The sequence below is a fragment of the Haliotis rufescens genome, unplaced genomic scaffold (genome assembly GCF_023055435.1).
Source record: "Haliotis rufescens isolate VD_foot unplaced genomic scaffold, xgHalRufe1.0.p SCAF_13, whole genome shotgun sequence".
NCBI classification, from domain to species: Eukaryota; Metazoa; Mollusca; class Gastropoda; order Lepetellida; family Haliotidae; genus Haliotis; species Haliotis rufescens.
Window position 1 is genome coordinate 24,779,546 of NW_025963813.1, and position 22,699 is coordinate 24,802,244.

A 22,699-nucleotide genomic window follows, 5' to 3' on the forward strand; every position below is an offset into this window, starting at 1 on the left:
GTCTATGGTGAAGGTGAATACACCAACCTTTGTCTATGGTGAAGGGTGAATACACCAACCTTTGTCTATGGTAAATATGAATACACCAACCTTTGTCTATGGTGAAGGTGAATACATCAACCTTTGTCTATGGTGAAGGTGAATACACTAACCTTTGTCTATGGTGACAATGAATACACCAACCTTTCTCTATGGTGAAGGCTGAATACATCAAGCTTTTTCTACGGTGAAGGTGAATAAATAAATCTTTTTCTATAGTGAAGGTGCATAATTCAACCTTTGTCTATGGTGAAGGTGAATCCCCAACCTTTGTCTATGGTGAAGGTGAATGCACCAACCTTTGTCTGTGGTAAAAGGTGAATACACCAACCTTTGTCTATGGTGAAGGTGAATAAATCAATCTTTGTCTATGGTGAAGGTGAATAAATCAATCTCTGTCTATGGTGTAGGTGAATACATCAACCTTTTGTCTATGGTGAAGTTGAATAAATCGATCTTTTTCTATGGTGAAGGTGAATACACCAATCTTTGTGTATGGTGAAGGTGAATACACCAATCTTTGTCTATGTTGAAGGTGAATACATCAACCTTTGTCTATGGTGAAGGTGAATACACTAACCTTTGTCTGAGGTGAAGGTGAATACATTAACCTTTGTATATGGTGAAGGCGAATACACTAACCTTTTTCTTTGGTGAAGGTGAACACTTCAACCTTTGTCTATGGTGAAGTTGAACAAATCAATCTTTGTCTATGGTGTGGGTGAATACACTAATCTTTGTCCATGGTGAAGGTGAATACATCAACCTTTGTATATGGTGAAGGTGAATAATTCAATCTTTGTAAATGGTGAAGGAGAATACACCAACCTTTATCTATGGTGAAGGTGAATACACCAACCTTTGTCTATGGTGAAGGGTGAATACATCAACCTTTGTCTATGGTGAAGGTTAATAATTCAACCTTTGTCTATGGTGAAGGTGAATACACCAACCTTTGTCTAGAGTGAAGGTGAATGCATCACCCTTTGTCTATGGTGAAGGTGAATACACCAACCTTTGTCTGTGGTGAAGGTGAATACACCAACCTTTGTCTATGGTGAAGGGTGAATACATCAACCTTTGTCTATGTTGAAGGTGAATAATTCAACCTTTGTCTATGGTGAAGGTGAATACACCAACCTTTGTCTATAGTGAAGGTGAATGCATCAACCTTTGTCTATGGTGAAGATGAATACACCAACCTTTGTCTATGGTGAAGGTGAATGCATCAACCTTTGTCTATAGTGAAGGTGAATACACTAACCTTTGTCTATGGTGAAGGTGAATACACCAATCTTTGTCTATGGTGAAGATGAATAAATGAATCTTTGTCTTTGGTGATTATGGTGAAGGTGAAGACATCAACCTTTTGTCTATGGTGAAGGTGAAGAAATCAATCTTTGTCTATGGTGAAGTCAATACACCAATCTTTGTTTATTGTGAAGGTGAATACATCAACCTTTGTCTATGGTGAAGGTGAATACACCAATCTTTGTCTATGGTGAAGATGAATAAATGAATCTTTGTCTTTGGTGAAGGTGAATAAATCAATCTCTGTCTATGGTGAAGGTGAAGACATCAACCTTTTGTCTATGGTGAAGGTGAAGAAATCAATCTTTGTCTATGGTGAAGTCAATACACCAATCTTTGTCTATTGTGAAGGTGAATACATCAACCTTTGTCTATGGTGAAGGTGAATACACCAACCTTTGTCTATGGTGAAAGTGAATACACCAACCTTTGTCTATGGTGAAGGTGAATAAATCAATCTTTGTCTATGGTGAAGGAGAATACACCAACCTTTGTCTATGGTGAAGGTGAATACACGAACCTTTGTCTATGGTGAAGGTGAATACACCAGCCTTTGTCTATGGTGAAGGTGAATACACCAACCTTTGTCTATGGTGAAGGTGAATACATCAATCTTTGTCTATGGTGAAGGTGAATACACTAACCTTTGTCTATGGTGAAGGTGAATACACCAACCTTTGTCTATGGTGAAGGGTGAATATACCAACCTTTGTCTATGGTAAAGGGTGAATACATCAACCTTTGTCTATGGTTAAAGTGAATACACCAACCTTTGTCTATGGTGAAGGTGAATACATCAATCTTTGTCTATGGTGAAGGTGAATACATCAACCTTTGTCTATGGTGAAGGTGAATACACCAACCTTTGTCTATGGTGAAGGGTGAATACACCAACCTTTGTCTATGGTAAATATGAATACACCAACCTTTGTCTATGGTGAAGGTGAATACATCAACCTTTGTCTATGGTGAAGGTGAAAACACTAACCTTTGTCTATGGTGACGGTGAATACACCAACCTTTCTCTATGGTGAAGGGTGAATACATCAAGCTTTTTCTACGGTGAAGGTGAATAAATAAATCTTTGTCTATAGTGAAGGTGCATAATTCAACCTTTGTCTATGGTGAAGGTGAATCCCCAACCTTTGTCTATGGTGAAGGTGAATGCACCAACCTTTGTCTGTGGTAAAAGGTGAATACACCAACCTTTGTCTATGGTGAAGGTGAATAAATCAATCTTTGTCTATGGTGAAGGTGAATAAATCAATCTCTGTCTATGGTGAAGGTGAATACATCAACCTTTTGTCTATGGTGAAGTTGAATAAATCGATCTTTTTCTATGGTGAAGGTGAATACACCAATCTTTGTGTATGGTGAAGGTGAATACACCAATCTTTGTCTATGGTGAAGGTGAATACATCAACCTTTGTCTATGGTGAAGGTGAATACACTAACCTTTGTCTGAGGTGAAGGTGAATACATTAACTTTTGTATATGGTGAAGGCGAATACACTAACCTTTTTCTATGGTGAAGGTGAACACTTCAACCTTTGTCTATGGTGAAGTTGAACAAATCAATCTTTGTCTATGGTGTGGGTGAATACACTAATCTTTGTCTATGGTGAAGGTGAATACATCAACCTTTGTATATGGTGAAGGTGAATAATTCAATCTTTGTAAATGGTGAAGGAAAATACACTAACCTTTATCTATGGTGAAGGTGAATACACCAACCTTTGTCTATGGTGAAGGGTGAATACATCAACCTTTGTCTATGGTGAAGGTTAATATTTCAACCTTTGTCTATGGTGAAGGTGAATACACCAACCTTTGTCTAGAGTGAAGGTGAATGCATCACCCTTTGTCTATGGTGAAGGTGAATACACCAACCTTTGTCTGTGGTGAAGGTGAATACACCAACCTTTCTCTATGGTGAAGGGTGAATACATCAACCTTTGTCTATGTTGAAGGTGAATAATTCAACCTTTGTCTATGGTGAAGGTGAATACACCAACCTTTGTCTATAGTGAAGGTGAATGCATCAACCTTTGTCTATGGTGAAGGTGAATACACCAACCTTTGTCTATGGTGAAGGTGAATGCATCAACCTTTGTCTATGGTGAAGGTGAATTCACTAACCTTTGTCTATGGTGAAGGTGAATACACCAATCTTTGTCTATGGTGAAGATGAATAAATGAATCTTTGTCTTTGGTGAAGGTGAATAAATCAATCTCTGTCTATTGTGAAGGTGAAGACATCAACCTTTTGTCTATGGTGAAGGTGAAGAAATCAATCTTTGTCTATGGTGAAGTCAATACACCAATCTTTGTCTATTGTGAAGGTGAATACATCAACCTTTGTCTATGGTGAAGGTGAATACACCAACCTTTGTCTATGGTGAAAGTGAATACACCAACCTTTGTCTATGGTGAAGGTGAATAAATCAATCTTTGTCTATGGTGAAGGAGAATACACCAACCTTTGTCTATGGTGAAGGTGAATACACCAACCTTTGTCTATGGTGAAGGTGAATACACCAGCCTTTGTCTATGGTGAAGGTGAATACACCAACCTTTGTCTATGGTGAAGGTGAATACATCAACCTTTGTCTATGGTGAAGGTGAATACACTAACCTTTGTCTATGGTGAAGGTGAATACACCAACCTTTGTCTATGGTGAAGGGTGAATACATCAAGCTTTGTCTACGGTGAAGGTGAATAAATCAATCTTTGTCTATGGTGAAGATGAATAATTCAACCTTTGTCTATGGTGAAGGTGAATACACCAACCTTTGTCTATGGTGAAGGTGAATACACCAATCTTTGTCTATGGTGAAGGTGAATGCATCAACCTATGTCTATAGTGAAGATGAATACACCAACCTTTGTCTATGTTGAAGGTGAATAAATCGATCTTTGTCTATGGTGAAGGTGAATACATCAACCTTTGTCTATGGTGAAGTTGAATACACCAACCTTTGTCTATGGTGAAAGTGAAAACACCATCCTTTGTCTATGGTAAATGTGAATGAATCAATCTTTCTCTATGGTGAAGGTGAATTTACCAATCTTTTTCTATGGTGAAGGTGATACATCAACCTTTGTCCATGGTGAAGGTGAACAAATCAATCTTTGTCTATGGTGAAGGTGAATACACTAACCTTTGTCTATGGTGAAGGTGAATATACCAACCTTTGTCTATGGTGGAGGTGAATACACCAACCTTTGTCTATGGTTAAAGTGAATACACCAACCCTTGTGTATGGTGAAGGTAAATGCATCAACCTTTGTCTATGGCGAAGGTGAATACACCAACCTTTGTCTATGGTGAAGGTGAATACACCAACCTTTGTCTATGGTGAAGGTGAATTAATCAATCTCTGTCTATGGTGAAGGTGAATACATTAACCTTTGTCTATGGTGAAGGTAAATAAATAAATATTTGTCTATGGTGATGGTGAATACATCTATCTTTGTCTATGGTGAGGGTGAATACACCAACCTTAGTCTATGGTGAAGGTGAAAACACCAACCTTTGTCTCTGGTGAAGGTGAATACACCAACCTTTGTCTATGGTGAAGGTGAATACACCAACCTTTGTCTATGGTGAAGGTGAATACATCAATCTTTGTCTATGGTGAAGGTGAATACATCAACCTTTGTCTATGGTGAAGGTGAATACACCAACCTTTGTCTATGGTGAAGGGTGAATATACCAACCTTTGTCTATGGTGAAGGGTGAATACATCAACCTTTGTCTATGGTTAAAGTGAATACACCAACCTTTGTCTATGGTGAAGGTGAATGCATCAACGTTTGTCTATGGCGAAGGTGAATACATCAACCTTTGTCTATGATGAAGGTGAATGCATCAACCTTTCTCTATAGTGAAGGTGAATACACCAACCTTTGTCTATGGTGAAGGTGAATACACCAATCTTTGTCTATGGTGAAGGTGAATAAATCAATCTTTGTCTTTGGTGAAGGTGAATAAATCAATCTCTGTCTATGGTGAAGGTGAATACATCAACCTTTTGTCTATGGTGAAGGTGAATAAATCAATCTTTGTCTATGGTGAAGGTGAATACACCAATCTTTGTCTATGGTGAAGGTGAATACATCAACCTTTGTCTATGGTGAAGGTGAATACACTAACCTTTGTCTATGGTGAAGGTGAATACACCAACCTTTGTCTATTGTGAAAGTGAATACACCAACCTTTTTCTATGGTGAAGGTGAACAAATCAATCTTTGTCTATGGTGAAGGTGAATACACAAAACCTTTGTCTATGGTGAATAAGAATACAGCAACCTTTGTATATGGTGAAGGTGAATACACAAAACCTTTGTCTATGGTGAAGGTGAATACATCAATCTTTGTCTATGGTGAAGATGAATACACCAACCTTTGTCTTTGGCGAAGTTGAATACACCAACCTTTGTCTATGGTGAAGGTGAATACTTGAACATTTGTCTATGGTGAAGGTGAATACAAGAACCTTTGTGTATGGTGAAGGTGAATACATTAACCTTTGTCTCTGGTGAAGGTGAATACAGCAACCTTAGTCTATGGTGAAGGTGAATACACCAACCTTAGTCTATGGTGAAGGTGAATACATCAACCTTTGTCTATGGTGAAGGTGAATACACCAACCTTTGTCTATGGTGAAGGTGAATACACCAACCTTTGTCTATGGTGAAGGTAAATAAATAAATATTTGTCTATGGTGATGGTGAATACATCTATCTTTGTCTCTGGTGAGGGTGAATACACCAACCTTAGTCTATGGTGAAGGTGAAAACACCAACCTTTGTCTCTGGTGAAAGTAAATACACGAACCTTTGTCTATGGTGAAGATGAATAAATCAATCTTTGTATATGGTGAAGGAGAATACACCAACCTTTGTCTATGGTGAAGGTGAATACATCAACCTTTGTCCATGGTGAAGGTGAATACATCAATCTTTGTCTATGGTGAAGGTGAATACACTAACCTTTGTCTTTGGCGAAGTTGAATACACCAACCTTTGTCTATGATCAAGGTGAATACTTTAACATTTGTCTATGGTGAAGGTGAATACAAGAACCTTTGTCTGTGGTGAAGGTGAATACAACAACCTTTGTCTATGGTGAAGGTGAAAAAATGAATCTTTGTCTATGGTGAACGTAAAATAACTAACTCTTTGTCTATGGTGAAGGTGAATACATCAACCTTTGTCTCTGGTGAAGGTGAATACATCAACCTTAGTCTATGGTGAAGGTGAATACACCAACCTTTGTCTATGGTGAGGTTGAATACACCAACCTTTGTCTATGGTGAAGGAGAATACACTAACCTTTGTCTATGGTGAAGGTGAATACACCAACCTTTGTTTATGGTGAAGGTGAATGCATCAACCTTTGTCTAAAGTGAAGGTGAATACACCAACCTTTGTCTATGGTTAAGTTGAATAAATAAATCTTTGTCTATGGTGAAGGTGAATAAATCAATCTCTGTGTATGGTGAAGGTGAATACATCATCCTTTTGTCTATGGTGAAGGTGAATAAATCAATCTTTGTCTTTGGTGAAGGTGAATACACTAATCTTTGTCTTTGGTGAAGGTGAATACACCAATCTTTGTCTATGGTGAAGGTGAATGCATCAACCTTTGTCTATGGTGAAGGTTAATACACCAACCTTTGTCTAAGGTGAAGGTGAATACATCAACCTTTGTATATGGTGAAGGCGAATTCACTAACCTTTGTCTATGGTGAAGGTGAACAAATCAATCTTTGACTATGGTGAAGGTGAATACACCAACCTTTGTCTATGGTGAAAGTTAATACACCAACCTTTGTCTATGGTGAAGGTGAAGACATGAACCCTATGGTGAAGGTGAACACTCAATCTTTGTCTATGGTGAAGTTGAATACATCAACATACATCATACATGGATACATCAATATTTGTCCATGATGACACAGGTATTAAGTCGATCATAGGCGATTCAGAAAGTTTACAGCTAAAATGGCACCTCAGCAAAACATAAAAAATAAATTAAATTAGGCCCACTTGGTCACTTGCAAACACAAATAATTGTCAAATGTTAACTGCTGTAAAACAAGTTTACATTAAAAATTAGCCTGTACTCGAATTTACTGTACCTTTACCGCCCAAGGAAAACATATATACAACATAACAGCATAAAGCATATATACCACTACGTAAATCATCCTTTTCGTTATTAAAAATAGAGGTTTTGCCGAAGTGCCGTTTTGGCCTGCACCCATTCAAAATATGAGTAGATTTGTCTTTAATCAATTCTGAACTTCAATGTTTCATTATTTGATCTCAAGTGATCTGGACACAGAGGCCACCCAAATGTTAACATGACCGAGAAGAGATTCATGTTTCATGAAATTCATAAATATTAAAGTTATTGTGTACACAAGGGTTTTAAAAAATCCCAAGGGGTATACAGGAGGTAATAAGGTATGAAGTTTCTAAAATCTGTCATTAGTATGTTTTTGACAAAAACAATGGCGGCATCTACAGGGCTCAAATTCAAACAAACACATTAACATGAAGCAGTCCCCCTCACTGGACTGCGCAATATTATTTGCATAGTATCCAAGAAAAGAAACGCCTACAGTTAGGAGATTTCTGTATTTTTGTCATATGTTCTACAATAGTTGCAGTTGAGCGCTGTTATAAGTGTCTCAAACAGATGATTTAGTGTCACTACAGTTTGTACAAAGTTTTTACTCTTGGATGTATGCTTTCTGAAAACTTGTTCAATTACTTCAAAAAACTTCAACCAATATGACTGCTATATTCACACCTCTTGTACAAACTGAGTTGTCATCATTTGTGTGAACAAGTGTACAAGTTTCAGCTTCATTGGCCAAAGGGTTTCCGGGATGACAGACAAGCAGGCTCTCAGATAAACTCACTTGACTGTTCAGAAAGAAAGAAATTTATTCACGACATATGTTTTGCAGCAGTTGTCAAGCAGTTTTCTGTGGGACCTGTTCCTCTTGGCTGCCTGATACAGATCCACATTTGACTGAGCACAGTCACATTACCTCGGCTCATGTTTAGGTGCTAATAGGTCACCAACAGATGTCCAGACAAGGTAATATAGAACAAGGTCATTTGTATAAACTTTATACATTTTTATTTTCATTTGTTTTATTACAAGTTATAACAATATTGTACACCTCTGTGCTGATATTGCTTTCAGGATTCCGGCTCAGTTGGAGGGAGTTACTTCCCTTGAAACCATGTTTAGGGCGTGGAACAAGGATTATCGTGTGTCACAAACCTTTGGGCATTTTGTTCAGTTGGTCATCCATCTCAGATTTTTGGCTTGTATAATTGCTCTTTGGATAGTTTGGCCTGGAAATCTGACATGGATTAACCTTGTTGGTAGATTATAAGTTTCTAAATATCTCACAAAAACAGTAAATCTCAAATGATCATTTATACATTTAGTTCTGATAAATCCATCATCAGTGTGGTTCCCACAGATGACCAAAGAATGAAATCTCGGCATATTGTGGGAGAAAGGTAATGTCAATGAAGTTACAGTGGACTTCAAATAGCAAGATTTGGAATTTTGATAATTTATTTCTGTTGTAAATATAAAGTGCCCAATAGCCCTTTTTATTGACCTTGTCAAATAACACTTACAGCAATATTTAAGTACAAAACCTCTGTACATTGCTGAACATACAAAAGCTGTGAACACAATGACCTTTATGTTTGAGGAATGAAGTGGTACAGCTGAAGTGTTCACAGGAAGATAAAAAGTATGTTTAATCTAAAAGGACGAGTCCCCTAGTATTAGTTGTAATAGTTTTATCATCCTCTGAGCATTTCTGACTTTGAATTTATAATATACACAAATCATAGAAATAAATAAAATGCATAGTAGACTCATTCACTCATAGTTGCATTAAAACAAAACACTGCCAATTGTAACCTCTTTATACATGCTAACGGTAAACTAATGATACTATAAGAAAGTTAAAAGCATATATACATAAACTAATCCTTCAGAATAAAACACGTAACTTAAAACACAAAGTGCACCTTTGAGCCACAGTTCTAGAAAATAATTGCTTAATCAGTAACAAAACAAAAATCTCCAAAATGGCGGATTATAAAACACAATTTGCAACAGTTAAATGTTCATGAATGACAGGTACTTTCATCTAATGTGGTACAAAACAAAAATGTGAACTTTCAAGCACCTTTTGAATATCTAATGTAAATAAAACTGCAGCAAAACATTCCAGTGAGCTACTTAAGACAAATCTAACATGCCACATAGAAACTTCACAAGCCTTTGGAAAACAACCTACTTCCATATTTCCAGGAGATAAACATCAACATTCTGTTTAATGAGAGAGAGCTATACACAACTATTTGAGCTTCAAATGATATGATAATATAAATCTATGCATTTCACATACACTCAAATACTACAGGTGGTAAAGCCTAAAGAATGAAAGAAGGACTGTGTCATCATGTATGTTATCTACTCAGAAATTTACCATTTTAATTACAATTTCATCATTTATGCCGAGTAATTCCATTTAACAAGCCACAATCCAATAGACATATTATTGCCATTATGATTAAAAGCCTGTGTATTTCTGAGAGACAATTCCCATGATGTGCAAATACTGGAGAATGTTGGATATGCATGATACACTCATGAGTTACATACAACAAATAAATGAGAAAGACACGGTACAAACTGAACCCATTTCCAACTACCAAAGTAACAACTATCAGTCTCTCAAATAAAAGTAAGAAGTTCACTAATGGCTTGAACTCATAGCATTTCACAACAAAATGCTGTTCGAAAACAGTATTAAAATTATGACAAAGGTACATAATTCTCTAAACTGGAGTGCATCTTGCGTAGATCAAATTGCATCTGATATGCCTTGTCAGAAACTGTCTTAACTGTTAGGATCAGTTCTAAGATATTACAATAAGAAAGTTCAACTTCAACACACGTTGACAGACGTAAGAGAATAGTTAACAAGTGAGACACACAATAACACACAGTCTACTCTCACACACTCCTCCACGTAAGGAGGGGAGCCACTCTCGTCTGGGTCTTCCCTCATCTCTCCATCCATCATTCACAACTCATACTTCTGTACATGCTGGGCACAACAAAACATTTACTTTCAATATTTACATACATCAACTAAACAGCAATATTTACAAAACCTAGAGGTTCTCAAAGACAATAACGTACACATCATATGGGTTGAAAGAATAACTGAGAAAGACAAACTCAAATTTGAACATCAGTTGTCCAATATTTGTTCCGTTTGAAAATACATACCTATCACATGTCCTCTCTCAGAGATCCTTCTTCTCCCATTTCACAATCTGCACGTAGTCTGCACATCCGATATAACCACATGTGTCAAGTGTCAAGTCACATGATCTGCAGTCCATTTGCATAGCTGATCACACGAAACAATGAATGTTCATAGCTTCACTACAAACATGATGATTCTCGTCTTACACTGCAGTGCATCAAGAGAATCCTTCAAATACGTTCAAAAAAATTACAAGCAACATTGATGACACACCTAGATTGTTAAGAATACATCATATTTTTGGTCTAATCTCTGGTAAGATAGAACATGGAATCCTGCTGTGGCATATGTTGTTATACTTTCCATGTATTCACTACCTTCAATGGAACATATCTGTACACATATAAAGTGGAGAAAGTGGACATTGAGGGAAGGTTACGCCAACTAACGCTAGTACCAGGACTACGCTGTTAAGCCAATAGCTCAAAAACATGTAAAAATACCTTTCAAAAAGCTGATATATTAACATGATTTATTGGGTGTTGGAATACTAGAAGTTGTTATCAATGACCATTGTATTTTCAGGTGGAGATTCTCTAGTGAGCTTTACAGCGGCCATCTTGTACTTGAGTCTTTATCCAGTTGACATCCGCACTGTGCACCAAATCCTCTCTTGCACCGAATCTGGACTGATATGAATATGATTCATACATATCTTTGCCAATAAATACTTCATATATACAGCTTGGCAATGTAACTGTTCAATCACAACAATAAATGTGTTTGTAGGACCAATCACAATCTTAGTTCACATGTTCTGCAGGACTGTCCTCTGTTGGTGATTGGTCAGATCTCATCCAATTGTGGAACTGCAGACTAGACATTATTTGGCTGAACATTCAAGTGCTTTCCTTGTAGTCAAGCCATAAGAAGTTGAAACTTAATCAAAAGTTTTCCAACACGAAGAAATGTGACCATACAGACCAGTCAACTGTTCCAAGTCATCACATGACACAGTTGACTACCCAGTGCACTTGCGAGATGAATAATGATGTATGATCACAGATTATGTGTCAGTGGAGGCTGGCTACACAAGGAACCCTTCGGACATCTGGGCACCCGCGATTTGAGCTCGGAAAGTTTGTACACTATTCATAATCTTTTTCTGGTGACCGACAAGGGTGATGCCCAGTGTTATGAGGTCCTTCACACTTATCCTACACACCTGGTCCATTGAGGTGAAGCCTGCTTGTAAGAAATTGTCGATGTAGCGTTCCATCTTGATTGAGATGAGCCAATCTTCGATGCTGGTGAACTGAGTCATGTCTGGTACATTTGGGTCTATGAAGTTATGAGGTCTGCAATAACAAGAGATAATAACATCATAAACAGGTCCCCAGAACATCAATTAGCAAGTCCTGGCCAACTGATCTTCTTGTTTTAATGATGAAAGAAAATCAGAAACATGAGAGATACAATTGGTCTGGCCTTATGAAATCTTACAAATGAACTCATTTGAGATGGATATAGTACTCATTCTAGGTGTGCCATTCTAACTGGATACCTTGAGTATCAGTACATATTGTTAATACAGTAGTAAGACTTTATATGAGCTTTGAATTTAATGGTGCAAAGTAGAATCACATTACATGCACTTTATCTCATCTGAGCATCTGGTCAAAACATCCCAGATTCAGTCACAAACATCATGAAAGAAGTTTTGCTACTTGTTATGCTGATGGATTGTATACTGATATAAAAAACCCACAAGACTGGAGATGCCTTTCTTCATCATGTATTCCCTAATGGTAACCCATAGATCAAATTACTGGCTAAACATTTTCATCTTCTTGGAAGACAGCTTAGTAGCTTTTGGCAAACAAGGGCATTCATAACCACTTAATGTTTGCTGGCTGACTGTTAATCAATTAGGCCTAATCATTAAGCCTTAATATTCACCCATTCATAGTTTCTTATATTTCACATTAATAATACATATACTTTGTTTTTAGGCAAATCATTTACTACCTTGGTTTTGCTATTTTTCTCAGTAGTTCTGGTGCCCTGATCAACTTGTCGAGTGTTTTAACAATCTGGGTGAACTTGGGCCTGTGTGAGCGTTCTCTCTGCCAACAGTCCAGCATGAGCTGGTGGACAGCCTCGGGACAGTCCTGTAAAAGTCAGATAAGTATATCTTACTACATCTCTGTGTGTACCAACTACCTTTCTTGTATCACCTATAGAATGAGTGAATAGGGCTTGACACCACTTTGAACTGTATTCCAGTTATAATGCAGTTTGTCAGCTTGATGTGGAAGGAAAGCCTAAAGTGGTGCAGGTCTCAGATGTTACCACTTTAGTGAAACCTTTGAGCACAAACTTAGGGGATTCAAACCACAATCATGGGTTTCTGGTGTGTCAAAGGGAAGCAACTCTGCACAGTGAACTGTGGTGCCTAAGACAACTGGGCCATTCAGGCCCCACCATCTCCATAAGTACTTCTAGTAGAGTGTACAATCTGACATGACAAAATAATGCATGGGAACTCTTGTAGAGTCCTACAAATAATAACTTCATTCGTGCAAAAAAAACATACTTTGTGGACACTAAAAGTTCCTGTGTAACATGCTTGTAAATGAGGGGACACTTTAAATGATGCAGTGTTTTTAGGGAGTAGTTTACAATAGTGTACACTGAACAATTAAACTAGTTGGTATTCATTTGTTTGTTGTTACATGCCACAATGAGGAATATTCCAGCTATATCACAGTAGCCTGTAAATAATTGAATCTCCACCAGTAAGACCAGTGGTTTATAGCATGAACACAGAAATACAGTTGTGATGAAAAGGTTTATAACACTGTCCCAGATGTGAGCAGTGAAATTTACCATTGGGGGAGGTAGTCGGTACCCCTTTTCCACAGCCTTGATGACATCCTGGTTGGACCAGTTCCAGTAGGGCCGCTCTCCGTATGACATAATTTCCCAGTCAACCACACCATAGCTCCATACATCAGATGAGGAGGTAAACTTGCGGAATGCAATGGCTTCTGGAGCCGTCCATCTCACTGGAATCTTGCCTCCCTGCATCACATGGCATATAATTAGTTTACAATACTCATCTTTTTACATGCAATATATGCTCCAAAACACTGACTTCTTTGTATACTTCAATATTTCAAATGTCTTAACAACATTAAGTATGTAGCAAATAAGCCAAGCTTCAATGTGACCAACCTTTGTTGTGTAGGCGCCATCTGTTGTGTCGGCTTCAACTTCTCTGGACAAACCAAAGTCTGCAACTTTACACACTAGATTCTCATTTACGAGAATGTTCCGGGCAGCCAAATCCTGTAGGGAAGAGAGTGTATTTCATTATTTTCTGCAAGTATGTCACATTGTGAAAAATTACTATACACATATAGCAGGACATCCATCAGCTGCTTCCTGGCTTTGTGGCTCACCAGGTACATTCAAAGTAAGCTGAATGTCATAAGTAGTAAAATCGTTAGCCACTGAGTGAAGAAAGTGTGGTTGCGTAACCTATTTCCTACAAAATGTGAGACACCAAATGAAGACTTTCTTCATGATAGTGGTTATACGTTCCAAGGCAGATTGCCAATTTCCATGACTTTTGAAGCCATTGTATAATGTATTCTAGTTGATGTGAGAGGACAGAAAAAATGTCCATGGCTCTTTAAGTCTTAATTTTAAGGCCATGGACAGTAAGATCGTCTCAAAGTTCAATGATTCTCCTTTTAGCTGTTTGAAAGAAGTTACAAACAGATGATGGACAACATGATCTGTCATAAGCTTACTTGGACCACATAAGCTTACTTGGACCACAAGTCTAGAACCAAAAAGTGAAGTAGTAGGAACTATAAAAATAGTAATATTGTTGCTGCTTCATCTAAGATGATCTGTATGCAACTGGTTGACCTACCCTATGGACATATTCCATCTCAGACAAGTACTTAAAGTTGACCTACCCTATGGACATATTCCATCTCAGACAAGTACTTGAAGATGACCTACCCTATTGACACATTCCATCTCAGACAAGTACTTGAAGTTTGCCTACCCAATGGACATATTCCATCTCAGACAAGTACTTGAAGTCAATCTACCCTATGGACATATTCCATCTCAGACAAGTACTTGAAGTTGACCTACCCTATGGACATATTCCATCTCAGACAAGTACTTGAAGATGACCTACCCTATTGACACATTCCATCTCAGACAAGTACTTGAAGTTTGCCTACCCAATGGACATATTCCATCTCAGACAAGTACTTGAAGTTGACCTACCCTATGGACATATTCCATCTCAGACAAGTACTTGAAGTCAATCTACCCTATGGACATATCCCATCTCAGACAAGTACTTGAAGTCAATCTACCCTAATGACATATCCCATCTCAGACAAGTACTTGAAGTCAATCTACCCAATGGACATATTCCATCTCAGACAATTCCTTGAAGATGACCTACTCTCTGGACATATCCCATCTCAGACAAGTACTTGAAGTTGGTCTACCCTATGGACACATTCCATCTCAGACAAGTACTTGAAGTCAATCTACCCTATGGACATATTCCATCTCAGACAAGTACTTGAAGTTGGCCTACCCTATGGACATATTCCATCTCAGACAAGTACTTGAAGATGACCTACCCTATGGACATATCCCATGTCAGACAAGTACTTGAAGTTGACCTACCCTATGGACATATCCCATCTCAGACAAGTACTTCATCCCAGAGGCAATTCCCCTCATCATCCCCACCAGCTGAATGACTGTAAATTTGCCATCGTTATTCTGAAACAGGCACATCAATAGCATCAATAAAACTAGAGATATCTCATGAAAAATTATGTATACATAATACATTGTCACAATCCTTAAGGTTAGTTGTGTCAGGGTTAGGGGAAAAACTATATTCTTAGCCCTTGAATCTTTGAATGAAAATGGTGGCAAATATATTCTATTCTATATCCGTAAACAGTACCATGATGCAGGTTTTCGCCTGGACATTTTCGTTAGGCCTAGACATAAGAGAAACATGTGATCTAAGCTCCACACATTCATTAAATTCATCATGTGACACAAATTAAACATTTTTAGAAAGACAATGTGGTATTCTGAGCTTCAAGTAATATCAATGTACATGCAATTAGATCCCCCTCTGCACCCTCATAGATCAATCAATAAAATAACGTCTTGATTGTTTATAAACATAACAACCAATCAGAGACCTTGCATCACTTGTAAATGGATATTTTAACACTATGTGAGCTGACAGTATGGCTCTTATTGGTCAGCATAGTTACGCTGTAGAATGCTTCATGTCACTGGTGCATAAACAATTTCATCTCTGTGATATTTTAAGCATGCAAATAATTCATGAAAACATGAGGACAAGCATAATCTGTAATTTCAGGTTCAGAATCCTACTATTGCACACTAGCAGTAATATATGATATCTCTGCAGGTCCATAACAGATTATGATAGACCAAGAAGTACAGCTAGTAAAACAATTGACATTAATTTTTGTTAAATTATTAAGATGTATATGTGATTTTGATTCCGTAAGTACCAGTACAAACAGCTACTTACCCTGAGGAAAGAGTCCAAGGATCCATTGGCCATGTACTCAGTCACTATCATTATAGGGTTACCTACAGACAAAACAATGGTTGAAGTTGACCTTGTGCAACCTGTATTCACATATATGTACTTAACATTCTCAACAAATGTCATATCTGATCTACCTGATTAACAATGAAGGAATGGTGGCCCAGTCATCTAAGGCACTGCAATTTGCTTTGAGACATTGCATCCCCTAGGCATCCCAGAATCCTATGATTTACTAGCATTTAAGATCTTCAGATATTGAAACTGTGGTTATATTTAAAGTGAAGCAATATCAAACATATGTGCCTGAAGACAACATCAATACCATCATAAAAAAACAAAAACAAATATATCTAGAAAAAAACATATATACATACTCTTTGTGACTACTCCTTCCAGGAATATAACATTGGGGTCATCAAATTGTCCCATAATGCTTGCTTCCGTCAGGAAATCTAGTCGATTCTTTTCTGTCGCTCCAGGTTTAAGAGTTTTAATAGCTACTGACATCTCCATCCGTCCAGGGACTCTCAGCTTGCCTTTGCACACATCACCAAACTCACCTATAAACAAAAACAGTTAGTCATGTTAGTATTACAACAATAATGGTTTTAATTTGTTCAACATACAAATTCTATGATGAGCATTAACCACAAACCCAAAAGTCCTGTTCCTGCTGTATGAGTAAAATCAGTTGAGGTGAAACAGGTTCAAAGTAAAGTACCATCTATTAACATTCTTTTGTATGATGTGGATGTGGACCAAACCACCGACCTTCCACAAAGCAAACGCTCTATCCACTACACCAAGGAGGTGGTCTTAAAGTAACTCTGAAAGACACAGTTGGCTGAAAGTGTTTTGGCACTTGAATATGAATGGTGAATAAGTTTCTTACCACCACCAATAACAGATTCAATGGTGATGTGAGAGGCATCAATTTCCCTTGTAAACTCTCGCACAGCCTGGTTAGGATCCTCATATGTATGTGGGTCAATGTAGGTCCGTGCTGAACTGCCACCAATAGATGCTGGGTGGGCAGGAAACAGTGGCATCGTCACTGGAGAAGAAACAGTCACTGTGTCATCACAAGCTACATTATCTGGTAAGTCATAATACACTTAGCAGGATGCACTGGCTGAAACCACCATCAATTGAAATAATATGAATGAATGATAAGAATTCTGAAGCTGACCCATCATGTCTTGATTTCCCCTTAGAAAACATGATCAGTGAAAGGGTGCACTCAAATCTATGTCTCAGAGATGAATCATGTCACTGTTTCATTATCGACAATTTCATAAAGTTTAATATAGAATAAGAAACAAAACAGGAAGAGATTTCATATTTTCATAGATGAAAGTGCACCATGAAAAGCGGTGAAATAAATGACTGAAGCTGTAAGCTGGCTGTGCTTATATAGCAGGAAACAAGCAGAACGTTTACAACAATAAGTGTACCAGACACTGACAACAAGAGTTTACATGGTAACCATGGCAATATCACAACCATACATTATTATCCCATGGTAATCTGTTAAAACAACAGTATTTGGCCCTATCTGGGAAAAGACAATCCCCACCACCCAAAATGTAATGCAAAGGTTGAGGAAATGTCTGTGTCTTGCCTGCTACAGGTAGCCAGCTGAGTGGGGGCAGCTGGGGGAGGCGGGGGAGGGAGGGAGGGAGGGAGATGCACTGACAAGGCAACAAACAATCTTATGAAAATTACCTCCAAGGACATCCACAATAACATCTAACTAAATACCTAAATCTAAATCTAAGAAGAATCTGACTGAACTTACATCCTCCGTTTATATGGAGGTGAGGGTCCATCGGTGGGTACTGAATAACTAAAGAGAGAGAAACAAGGGGAATCAACATGTGGCAACAACCTGGACAATGCATATACTAAGCACAAGCTCTTATGGCATCAGCGTTGTCACCAACAGCAATCTGAACTGGATTTTATGTTAGGAATAAGAGTAAAATCTCATTTACATAATATTTTACTCAATACACAATAAAGAAGGTTTTTTGTTTACTTGTGTCTAAAGGAAATGCTCTATGGTAAATGAACTATAGTAAACTTTTATTCTCCAAAGAAGAAACAATTAATGAATGATTCATAATTAAGTTAAAATGAGCATACCGATATGAATAAAACAAGCCCACAATGTCAGTAACAAAGGGACAATTCTAGAAATTAAAAACATTGATTTTCAACTTATTCAACAATGGAATACAATTGGCACTATCCTATCAGTGGCTCACGATACGACTCTAACAATACAATATTCATGCAATAAAGATATGTCACATTTTCACCCTCTAATGAGCAATAAATCAGAATTGATTATTTCATGCTATTTTCCAAAACGCCAATTGAGAATTTGAAATAAATTTGCCAAACAGAGGTGGATGAGGCTATCTCTAATAAATATTTGAAATTCAGATGATAAATGTAAAATCAATAAGAATAGAATGAGTCATAGTTATTCACTTCAATACCACAAATGTTAGCAATGTCTAATGTCAAACAGACACAGAGTGTAAGCTAGTGTTACAGGTCACAGTTGTCACACAGCGCACGTATGCAATGAGAGATGAAACAACACAAGATGTCCATGCCGTCACCAGATTCTGTTCAGATAGCTTGCTCCCTCAAATATTTCTGAACCTACTCTCACAAAGGGTTTACCAAGAAACACAGACTGAGATATATTCCAAACAGAACATTCACAAAGCAAGAAAATATGTTTCATACTTGTTTAGAAGAATTAAATGAAGGAGCAATGCTTTTCATTGAAATGTTTTCGCAAGAAGAGGTTGAATAAAGCAATGTCACCAAAAAAGCATGTCAAGATGAGGTGACACGTGGATAAAGCTTGCAAATGAGAACAAAATATAGGACAGGAAGTACAATGTAGTTGGAGAATACCAAGCGAGTTGAGTGCATCATGCAGGTCTCTTGCAGGCCTGAATAGGTCATGGAGACACTCAAACAAGAAGTGACATTCAGCTTTACACACTGTTTTAAGTAATTCACTTTCCTTTTGTAGCAACATAGAGCAGAAAATTATATTTTCACAATTCATAGACCTCTATTTTAAACAAGGAGATAAAAAAAGAAGCCCAATATCATTAAAGTTGAGCTGGCATATCCACAGTAGGGTACTCACCATGACTGTATGGAGCATCACAGTCCTTCTTCTCACTACAACTCTGGCGGTTTCTGAAAGTGAAAACAGTTCCAGCCATTCAAATCTATTCCAGACAAGTTTGTATAGTTATTGTCTCTGGTATGTCTATACATGTGGACGAATATTGCCAAGCTGTTGATATCTTTATGGTCCTAACCTAATTTTCATCAAGGACAACCTAATATCACTGTTGCCTGTAAACACAGGTACTGCAGACATTAGCTCCCAAGACTGAGTGAACACTCACCTTCTCAGCAGAATGATGATCATTATCGTAGCTATGGCCATACACAGAATGACTGCCACAATTGAGCCAGCAATGATTCCTATAGGGGTATTCACTGAAATATGAAAAGATCAGGTGGACATAAGTGTCAAAGACAGCAAAACCCGGTATTTCCTAGAAATTGAAGTATATAAATTTCACAGTATAACCAATGCTACATCAAGAATTTTAGTCCAAGTTTCATAACTTCCCTTAACTGAATTTTGCTTAACTCTTGCTAGGTGATTTCTGATGTGAGTCAGGAGGGGAGACAGTGTAACCCTGATATGCTGTATTGTCAGGGGACTGGGAATATCAGCACTAAGCTACAGTAAAGTATGCATACCCCTTGTTCTAGTTCTATGGGTTTTGTAACAGTAAACATAGCTATCAGAAGTTAAGTTGTATACACATATGCATAGTTGAAAACATCCTTGTTAGTATAACAGTGCCTAATTCTCACCATATTCCCCATGCCCTGTTCCAGTCTGGACATAGAGAGGATCACTGAATTCACCCCAGCCCTTCTCAGTTTCAACTCGTACCTGCAACACAAAAAACAACACTAATCATATATGCAACACTTTTAATAAGCTTATCACTGAAGAGACCCTGCACTTTGTCATTCATGCTTAGCAACACAGTACCTTAACACCAAATGTAGATTTCTCAGTCCATGCATCCATCAGGTTGCAAGGTACTCAAAACACTCTAAATGAGAAAATTACCCTGAAAAAGACTGGCTGTATGATAGATTGCCCCAAGTGGAATCAAGGTGGCCAAATTAACATGTCTATAACACTCCACTCTCTCATTACTGACTATCAATGCGTTTTCACAACGGTGTAAATTTCGCTTCCATATATCTAATTGGAATGGAATTAAAGATTTGTGTGCGAGGATGCAGCCAAATGACGGTTTAGTCTTAGATATGCTAAACAACTCCTCATTTCCATTGTGAAAATACTGCTAACGATCGGTGATGTCATCTTTTATTGCTACATTTCGCTAACTGAATATTTCCCCTATTCTGGTCTCAATCAGGAAATAATGATTACAGAAATGATGTATGGATATAAACCTATTAACCTCTAATTTTCCTTCAACACCATCACAATAATGTGACTGAGTTTTTCCACAACTAATTGCAAAAACATCTGCCCCTAATTTCTTTCTTCAACAAAGCAAGTCTCAAGTTTTGGGCCCGGTGAAAGAAATAACATTGAAGACTTTTGACAAATGAAATTTACATGAACACAATTCATCCATCGTTTACTGACAAAGGAAATAGCAATACATCATTTCTGACGGCGGCATCGGTTTTCCTGCAACCTAGTCAATTTTCTGCTGCCCAATCTTTTATGGTTTTATGACAATGGCCACCATTTGCATTTCACCATGAAGCAACAGACAACAGAGGCAATGATATTCTCAAGAGTTAAAACTAAGCTCACCCAACTTAGTAAAGTAAACAATAAACCTGAAATTCACATATATCTAAATATTTACACATTCAAGCAATATTTCTCAGTAAAAATCCTTTTTGACACTGTACAGCAATATACACACAGTTAATCACCTTAACATTTGTGAGACAAAATTTACAATGAAACAAGACATTAATAAACAACCAAATTAGTTTGTGGAGTGAGTCTACCGTGTGTACTTGCATCGTGTGTACTTGCATCGAAAGAGCTCGGTCTATCTCACTATAGTGTTGAGTGCAGAAGTGCCTTGCTGGCCTAGCTTGCCTAGCTCCTGGGTCATAGCAAAACAATAAAGTCAGTGGTGTCAGTCTGCACAGTGATGGATGGCTGCCTGGCTTTTCCCAGCCAAATTAAAGTGCCTGTTATGAGATGTGATTGAACATTTTTCAATGGCTCATTTTAAGGCAACTAGGAATAAAACTGCAGGAAATGTGAGATTTTTTCTACCCCTCAGCCAGTGTTGATCTCTGCTGGTACAGTGCCGACACCAAGTCATCTCTTTCCTATCAAGTGTTTTTTTTAAACCATGTATTTTAGTCAGTTGTCACACCTCCATCAGTACATCATCCAAAGGAATTGCCATATGATCATCATCAATCTCATTCCTATCTTTACCACTTCAATACTGTCTAGTACGGTTTCTGCAAAACTGAATTAAGCTTAAAGGGGATTTCTTATTGAAACTTAGCAAGGATTAGAACCATTTCTCACTAAATTTAGTATTTCTTCTCTTAGAAATTCTCCCTAAAAGTGCTTTGAGTACAAAGGTTAGGGTGACTTATTTCAACAAGACTGGGCAGTGTTGGATAGACACTGGTTTTCCCAAGTCTGCGCAGGCATCACCAGTTTGGCAATTAGTGAAAGTAAAACGATAAAGCAGCAACAGAGTTGAGAAAGATCCCATTTTTCTCCCACCAGTCCGTAATCGCTCCTTCATTGACAAGCTTGAATTGAACCGACACTGGGACTGTGGCTTTCTTCGATTCAATCTTGATGAAAAAACATGGCATCCGCAATCAATTCTACAATCAATCGTTGGAGAGTCCAGTCCTTTTGCTGTGATGGCGATTATCACTGGGAGCACACAGCACACGCAAGCCTGTTGCCAGGACAGTAAGCCCAGTCAGAATTCACTGCAGCCACAAACATTATTTACGACGGGAGCTTAACAAGTTGCCCACCAATTTTGGTGACCAAAATAAGCCGTTTGGAGGAAGTGAATAGCTACTTGAAGTGGATGAGGAAGCCTGTTCCTCCCCTTGTGGCAAATTTATGCTGGTCAGGATTGCAGAATGACACTGCTGCCCATGCTTATCCACTGAGGAGTTGCACACAACAGGATGACAGTTATCAAATTATTTCTTCCACAAGTCACATGTGAAGTAGACAGATATGGAAATTCTCATTGAACAATAAAGCTATGATTA

At 37.8% G+C, this 22,699-nt stretch overlaps 1 protein-coding gene across 2 annotated transcripts in view; it reads right to left on the bottom strand.

Moving 5' to 3' along the window:
• Positions 1-8,493: 8,493 nt before the first annotated feature.
• Positions 8,494-22,699, bottom strand: part of LOC124117410 (ephrin type-B receptor 1-B-like) — a 106,624-nt gene continuing 92,418 nt past the window's right edge. Inside the window, exons 8-19 of one of the 2 annotated variants that reach the window (XM_046479294.2) lie at positions 20,249-20,330; positions 19,768-19,861; positions 19,500-19,552; positions 18,123-18,170; positions 17,217-17,378; positions 16,699-16,884; positions 16,304-16,365; positions 15,406-15,504; positions 13,918-14,031; positions 13,570-13,764; positions 12,709-12,851; positions 8,494-12,038 (exon numbers count right to left, since the gene is read on the bottom strand). In XM_046479294.2, the coding sequence (XP_046335250.2) occupies positions 11,768-12,038; positions 12,709-12,851; positions 13,570-13,764; positions 13,918-14,031; positions 15,406-15,504; positions 16,304-16,365; positions 16,699-16,884; positions 17,217-17,378; positions 18,123-18,170; positions 19,500-19,552; positions 19,768-19,861; positions 20,249-20,330 (1,509 nt within the window). In that variant the 3' untranslated portion in view covers positions 8,494-11,767. The remainder of the gene's footprint in view (positions 12,039-12,708; positions 12,852-13,569; positions 13,765-13,917; positions 14,032-15,405; positions 15,505-16,303; positions 16,366-16,698; positions 16,885-17,216; positions 17,379-18,122; positions 18,171-19,499; positions 19,553-19,767; positions 19,862-20,248; positions 20,331-22,699) is intronic. The other variant, XM_046479295.2, reaches the window with a different exon arrangement.